The 7,496-nt window shown below is 55.4% G+C and overlaps 1 protein-coding gene across 3 annotated transcripts in view; it reads left to right on the top strand.

Annotated features, from left to right (window-relative positions):
• Positions 1-587: 587 nt before the first annotated feature.
• The window catches only part of ZCCHC24 (zinc finger CCHC-type containing 24), a 59,908-nt gene continuing 52,999 nt past the window's right edge, over positions 588-7,496 (top strand). For 2 of the 3 annotated variants that reach the window (XR_008998957.1, XM_036928858.2), the window contains exon 1: positions 588-1,028. Coding sequence is in view for 2 of the 3 variants with exons in the window: in XM_036928858.2 (XP_036784753.2) it covers positions 783-1,028 (246 nt within the window). In the remaining variant the exon portion in view is untranslated. The remainder of the gene's footprint in view (positions 1,029-7,496) is intronic. The other variant, XM_036928857.2, reaches the window with a different exon arrangement.

Below are 7,496 nucleotides of genomic sequence, written 5' to 3'. Positions count from 1 at the left end.
TGTGTGTGTGTGTGTGTGTGTCTGGGACCGGGAGGGGAGGGACAGGGCGATACACCAGACTAGACGGAAATCGGAAATAGACGAGCCACACACACACACACACACACACCAGAGAGAGACAGATAGAAGCTATTTAATCTGAAAGAGAAGAGAAAGAAAGGAAAACAGAAAAGAAAAAACGAGTGGAAATGAAATAATTTGACAGGGTTTGGGAAGAACCGGACAGAAGAGCCAAGAGCAGAACGAGAGAGATGGGTTAGGCCGGGGCAGTCAGCAGCTCCTGCCGGCTCCCGGACCTGGTAAGGGGCCGCCCAGGGGCGGGCCAGCACGGTACTACATATGCAGATAAGTACATTTCCCTGCTTACCCCGCCCTCGCTACTCCATATTCAATAAAACGGCCAATGGAGGACTAGGACAGTGCCATAGGGGGCGTGGCCTCTGTGGACCCCTCCCCTGGAGCGGCCGCCGAAGAGGTCAGCACTGAGGCAGATAGCGGATCGCGGGGCGGGGCGGGGCCGGCGGCGCAGAGGGGGCGGGCCCAAAAGTTTCCTGCCCAACTTTCGTGCCTCCTTCCTCCGCCAGCGCGCGCTGCGGCTGCAGTCGGGGGGAGGCGGCGGCGGCGGCGGCTGCGGGCAGCGCGCGGGGCGCTGGGCACCGGGCGATCGCCGTCGGGGCTCGAGCGGTGGGCAGTGGGCGCAGGCTCCCCGGTGCCCGCCCCTCCGCGGCGGGGGGTGGGGCGCAAGCGGGCGGCCGGGGAGGGGCCGGCACAGCCGCCGCAAGATGAGCCTGCTGTCGGCCATCGACACGAGCGCCGCCTCGGTGTACCAGCCAGCCCAGCTGCTCAACTGGGTCTACCTGTCGCTGCAGGACACGCACCAAGCGAGTGCCTTCGATGCCTTCCGGCCCGAGCCGCCCGCCGGCGCCGCTCCCCCAGAGCTGGCCTTTGGCAAGGGCCGTCCGGAGCAGCTGGGCTCGCCCCTGCACTCCAGCTATCTCAACAGCTTCTTCCAGCTGCAGCGCGGAGAGGTGGGTGCTCCAGCACGCCCCCGCCCTCCGTCGACCGTGCTGGGCCTTTTCCTATCTGCCCGCTCTTCCTGGCCTGGCCCAGCCTGACTCCCTATTGCCCGGCCCTGCTTGGCTTGGCTTTGCTCAGCTCTGCCAAACTCGTCGCCCGATGTCCCCGGGGCGCCGGGAGCGCGTCACCTCCCGCCTGAGCCCGGCCCAGAGCACTTCAGGCGCGGGCGGAGCCCTCCCGCCCCTCTTCCAGCCCCGGGCGCTCTACTGGAAGGGGACTGGGGGCGGGGGCCGTCTGGGCGGGGGGCTCTGGATTCTCTCCAGTCGGGGCGCAGCCAGGGCGGGGAGCCCCTTCCTGGTGTCCGTCCCACGCCCAACCCCGTTCCCACCCGCCCCCGACTTGGCCACCACTGACTGGCACCGAGAGTGAGGATTCTGCTCCGAGCTCCAGTGGAGGGCCCAAAAATCTTTTTACCTCCGACCTCCGTGGTTCCCGACCCGAAGGGCACCCTAGAGAGCAGTGAACTAGCCAAGAGGGCTTTTCCTGCTGTTCTTATACAGGGACCCCCGAGATACATCCTCCAGCTGCTTGCCCTCCCCCAGCCACATAGGAAGTGGCTTTGAGGGCTTGACCCCACAGACTGCTCTGTCCCCCGCCCTCCCAGCCTGGAAGGAAATGAAAGGGAAATCCTCTTGAGCTCTTGGGAGCAGGGCTGGATAGGGGGAGAGGTTCCAGCTGCCTAGTGCCTTCTCCAGAAACCTGGGCCTGCCGAGTTGCAGTCTGCGTGTTGGGTGGGTTCAGCTACAAAGCCAAGGGGCAGTGCATCTTCCCCAGCCAGATGAATACACAGACTGTCAGGACCTCCCAGCCCCTTGTCAGTAGTCTTCTCCAGAGCCTTAGTAGGTACTTGTCTCTTCTTTCAGCTGGACTCTTCTCCTCCATTCCCACTTACTCCTGCCACATTTGGGATTTCAGAACTTTCTGTGGCCTTCAACCCCCCTTTTGGCAGCTCTCTCTGCAAAAGTGCAAGGGGAAGGGTGGGGGGAGAACAACATGTGGGTTACGTCTAGACCTGAGCACACCAGGTAGTCTGAGAAGACTTCGAGTCCGAGTGGGTTGGGAGGGGAGGCCTGTGTATGCATGAGGGTGCTGGATGTGGGAGAGGGAGGCTGCGGGTCACCCCTTCTGGCCCCTAATGTGTTTAACTGTGTTAGTATTGGCTAGGACATGGACACATAAACACTGGCCTAAGACTCAGAGGTGGGCCAACACCAGGCAAGCTGAGAGAAGGACTGGTTGACCTGTGTTGTGCCAGCTGGGCATAGTTGAGGGAGATGAGTCTGGAGAGGTACACTGTGGTGCCAGGCACAAGTATTTGTATGTCAAAGCTCTTTGTAAACTGTAAAGCACTCTCTCCACATGAGGAGTTGTTCTTGGCTGGGAACCTTTCTTTCTTGTAAGAGACTTTGCCGCCTCTTCAAGGAACGGGCTTCAGTGGGTAGTGACTTTGGAGGGCAACTTGTGGGGCATTTCTTAAGTGCCTGGATCTTTTCAGTTGTTTGTTCTTTTATCAAACATTTGTTGAACTTCATGTCAGCCACTGGGATTCAGTTGCAAGCTGGTGGGGGCCCCAGATTAGAAGACAGGTGATCAGTGGGTGATTTCACGGGTGTGCTGTGGGAATCCCAAGCGAGGAAGGTGACCATGACCCACAGGTCACGTGGGATCCCTGATCAGCCTCCACTAGCCTCCCTCTGCTCCCACCCAGTGGTGGTCTCCCCAAACGTGGGTCTCCACTGAGAGGGCCTGGGAGTTGTGAGCCATTAAGAGTCTGCTGAGGGGGTAGGATGTTGTGCCTCCTCTTAGAAGTTTCTGGCATCCAGGATCCCAGCTGTATCTCAGAGACACCTTGTTCTTGTCACTTCACTGCCACTTACCTCAGTTTCCCCATGAAGTTGCATTCCTTCTCTGGGTCCAGTGTAGAAGAGGCTGGTAAAGGTTTTCTAGAGCAATGGTGGAGAAAAATCTATAGTGGCCTGACTTTGGGGGAACCCCTTGTCTCTGGTCCCTGCGTTCTCCCCAAGTGGTGTATATGGATTTGAGAGCTACCCGACAGGAGAGGGTGTGTCTACAGACAGGCTGTGTTGGGGGAGGTAGAGGGGCTCCACCTGTGCTCACAGGCCAGCGGCTTCCTTGGAAGGGCTGGAGGGTTGTGCCTGCTGACTTCTGGAAGTCTCTTGGCTTCAGGCTCACTCACTCTCACTCCATACCCGCTTTACCTCTTAAACCCTCTTGGAACCTCAGCTGTGCTCCTGGGGACAGGCCTTCCCTGCGTCTAGGGCTTAACCAGTGACTTAATATGGCTCCAAAATAGCAACTGGCCAAGAAGGCAAGAAAAAATACTCCCCCACCTGAATGCCACTAGGGGGCTGGTTTGAGAGGAAGCAAGTTATGTGTGGAGGGGACTCTATGAAGGGACCTAGGGGCCCGGGAGTGTCACCATTCTGTACAAGGCCTGGCAGGCCCAGTGGCAGTGCCTGCGGATGTGACTTGCATGCTGACTGCTGACCACGGCCTGTCTGCACCAGTCCCTGTGCCAAGAGCCCACCCCCTCTTGCACCACCCCCAAGCTTCTCCCACCACAATAGCAAAACACCATGAATGCAGCTGGGATTTGGGCGGGGGGGCTGAGGACATGGGGGCACAGAAGCTCATTGTGCCCCTGGAACCTCAGCTCTGGAAGCTGAAGATAAGCCAAGGGTTCTGAGTAGAACACTGGCCCTGGGAGCAGAAAGAGAGATGGTAGAGTTCACATGCAAGTGCAGGAACAGCACCAGGAGGTGACTTGGATGCTTGGGGGGACTCTTCAGCTTGTCAGCCAGGCCAAAGCAGGCACAGGTACTTTGTACAGTATTTTAAAAGGCCTCTGGGTCTAGAGACTGGGCTCTGTGAACCTCAGATGCAACCCCTGATCTGTGGCAACTACATGTCTTTGGAGAGAGACCCCTGAGGCTTTTGGCTGAGCCCCTCCTCTCTCTCTCCCCAGGTACCCAAGGAAGGCACCTAGAGGGGGTGGAGGCTGGGCAGAATGGGGATCTTCCCAGCCAAGTTTTGTCTGGAATTTAAGTTCACATAGTGGGGGCTCTAAGACTCCAACTCCAGAAAAGCAGAGTTACCCCTTTGTTGAGCACTGGCCCTTGGCCCCTCTGATGGGTGCCCAGAATCCCTCCTGGGTAGTCCCTGTACCCCCTCAAGGGAAGATACAACTGTCCACTCCAGGTCAGATTCCTAGGACAGCTGTTTTCTTTGCCTTCCTCCAGGGACAGATGTGACTTGAAGTTGTGGCCGTATGGTCAAGTGATGTTTTGTGGTATCAGGGGAAGGGCTTTGAGGTCAAATATGTTTGGAAAGCATCATATACTGTCCTTCCCTTGGAGACCCAAAATGCCCACTAGCATAGTAAAGGCTCTGAGAAGTCCTGTAGTACAAAGCCTATTAGGCTTTTGTCAACCCATTTTCTATTACTTTGACCAGCGATTTTTTTTGCCACAGAATACCTGCCAGTATTCTTCTGAACATCTGCAATCCCCAGGTATGCTCCATTGAGGCACACCTCTCCCTTGCTGGAGTGTTCTACCCTTACGAAGCTCTTCCTAGAGCTGTTAACCCAAGTGTTCACCCCAGGTCCTAGCAATATCTCATGCAGCACTGGAGAGCCCATCCTCTTTGTTGCTGTGATCCACCCACTGGAGATTTGAGAATAGCAGTGAGGATGTCATAAGGCTTGCTAGACAGGGCTCCAGCCCTTCAGCACAGACAGGGCTATTAGGATTCTTAGGGAGTGACTGTGGTATCCTGCTCTAAAAGGTCCCCAGGTATTAAATAAACAGGTCAATAAAGGGTCCTCAGGTCTTGACAGTCTTCTGGAGGTTTTGATGTATCACCTTCACAGGCGCCTGACCAGTGTGAGAACACAGCCACATACCTATGTGAGGATGGAGGTTTGCCCCACTGGGGCTCACAGCGGGCTTCCAGGGCTGATGTTAGCTCCCAGAAGCCTTTGGAGTCTGTGTGGGGTGGGTGGTGGAGCCAGCCCTAGGCCATGGGAGGAATGGCCACTCCAGTCCAGCCAGGAGCTGGGGAGGATGGCTGGCTCCCCTGGCCAGCCCTAGGAAGCTGAGCTGTGACACAGGCAAGAAGGGCTATCTGTTGAGGGCCTCTTGGCTGAGATGGCCTGACCCTCCCTCCATCAAACTAAGTTGACAGGGCAGGCTTAGGCTCAGAAGAGAGAACACACCGCATGGATCTTCTGAGTCAGGTGGGAGAGAGGAAAACAAGCGGCTGTAGTAATTAGCAATCAGCAGTGGCAGTGAGCTAGGTGCAGTCAGAGCAAGGAAGAGGGCCCTGCAGAGAGAATGGCCCCTGAGGAGTGGCCCCTTACTCTTTGGTGGTGCTTCATTCTTGGTACTTTGCCTCACAGCTCCCATTTAACAGAAGAAAAAGCAGGAGCCTGGCAAGTCTCCCAGCAAATCGGTGGCAGAGCTAGATCTAGAACTCTTATATATTCGAATGACAGTTTTCTCTCTGGCTCACCCTGCTGATCTCCAGGCTGGCTTTCACCTGGATCACTGGGCCCGGTGCAGGGCAGGCAGTGACCAGGGGCATTCTCTCAACCCTCAGTGCCTTTTTGTCCCTGATCCCAAACCTTTTGAAGAGAGGTAGGCATTGCTTGTGGGTGCTGGGTTTCCTGCTGTGTCCCTGCTGCAGCCGTTACCCAGAAGCCCAAGATGGGGCTCCATGGGATGGGAGCAGCCATGGCCTGGCTTGGGAGAGGCAGAGGAGATAGAAAGCAAACACTTTCTAGTACTTCCATTTCATATCGTAGCCTGTGTGCAGCATCCCCATTGTCCAGATAGGGAAACTAAGGCTCTTCAAGAAGGCCATGATACAATCAGGGATTCAGTGGCTGAACCAGTTCTCCAGCCGAGGTCTCAGGCTGCTGTCCTGTGTGTATGTGTGGTGGTGTATAGTCTTTTACTCTGTCCTCCTCTGGCCATACTGGTCTGCTAGAGGTTTCTGAAATCACCAAGCAGCCCCCTTCTCATAAGCTTTTGCAGTTGTTATTGCTTCTACCTAAAATGCTCTTGCTTGCCTTTGTACAGCTGACAGCATCCAACTTACTTCTTCCTGGCACAAGTGGGTGCTCATTCTCTGAGAGGTTTTGCCTGGTGCTGTGGTGGGGGGCACCCCTCCCTCCAGCCTCTGTGTTGTTGCACATGCATCTGCCAAAGCATGTCTTGATGATTGGTGCGTTAGGAAATAGACATTGTATGTGTCTGTCTTCATAGCTCTTGTTGGCAATCTGAGAGTAGGAATCCTGCCTTTTTCCACCTCTCAGTGCCAGTATCCAATGCTCGACCACTGTCTGGGACATACCAGGTGCTCAGTTAACATTTACCAGGTAGATTGGTAGATGAATGACTTGAATTGAACCCTCTTCTCCTCTCTTGCTTCTCCAGATGTGTGACTATGTGAATGCTCTCTGCGGTCTCTTAGCCTCTTGTTTTATCTCATGGAAGAAATGGTGAGGGGCTGGTGGGTTAATTGGAAAGAGCTGACTTGGGAGATAGTGAAACTCTGTCCCTAAGGGTGTCCCAGCAGGAGCTTAGGTGTGCTAATGGTTCTGGACCTCCTTTGGTTATAGACCTCTTTGAAAGTCTGAAGACAGCCAGAGTTCCTGTCCTCAGCACTAACACACAGTGTACAGGCATATGTGCACATGCAGACACATGCATTGGCACATGATTTCAAGGGGATCGTGGCACCCTCATGTTAACAATGGACCCCAAACCAAGGACCCCTGTGATAGAGGCTGCAAGCCTCAGTGGTACCCTAGAATGGCTGAATATGAGGGTCCCTTCTAGTCCTCAGGTTCTCAGATCCCTTCTTTCTGCTTTTATTCAATTATTACATCCTAGGAGTGAGAGGCATCTTGGTCTCCAATGCTTATGCTTTAGCTGGACACAGGGCATATATATGCCTGCCCAGGGAATTGTGTTTTGCATGCCCTTGGCCTCCAAGAGGCAATGGACCTCCAAGAGGACCCTTGGGGTTCCTGGGTGAAGAGTCCTCTGTCATGGCTAGCCCACAGGTCAGCTTTGGACTTTGGAAGCAGGAGCAGAACTGGTGTCTGTCCACACCTGGGTACCCTCAGTCAAGGTGGGGCTTCATTTTCCCATCAGCCAACTCCTTGCCATGATGAGTGGTTGTCTCTCTCTCTCCCCAAGCACAGCCCACATCTGCCTCTGTCTGTGTATGGGAAGGGGGGGTGTTTGACTCCGAGGCTGGAGCCTCAGATTGACCCAAGATAGATAGATAGAGGTGGAAGAAGTGCAGATCCCTTGGAAAGGGGCAGAGTCACTTGTGAGATGAATGGTTTCTTGTCCCAAAGAGAGGAGAGTGTGTGTGTGCGTGTGTGT

This window comes from Manis pentadactyla, chromosome 8 (assembly GCF_030020395.1).
Source record: "Manis pentadactyla isolate mManPen7 chromosome 8, mManPen7.hap1, whole genome shotgun sequence".
In the NCBI taxonomy this organism is placed as follows: domain Eukaryota; kingdom Metazoa; phylum Chordata; class Mammalia; order Pholidota; family Manidae; genus Manis; species Manis pentadactyla.
The sequence above is the reverse complement of the archived record's forward strand: the minus strand, read 5'-3'. Positions and strand labels throughout refer to the sequence as shown.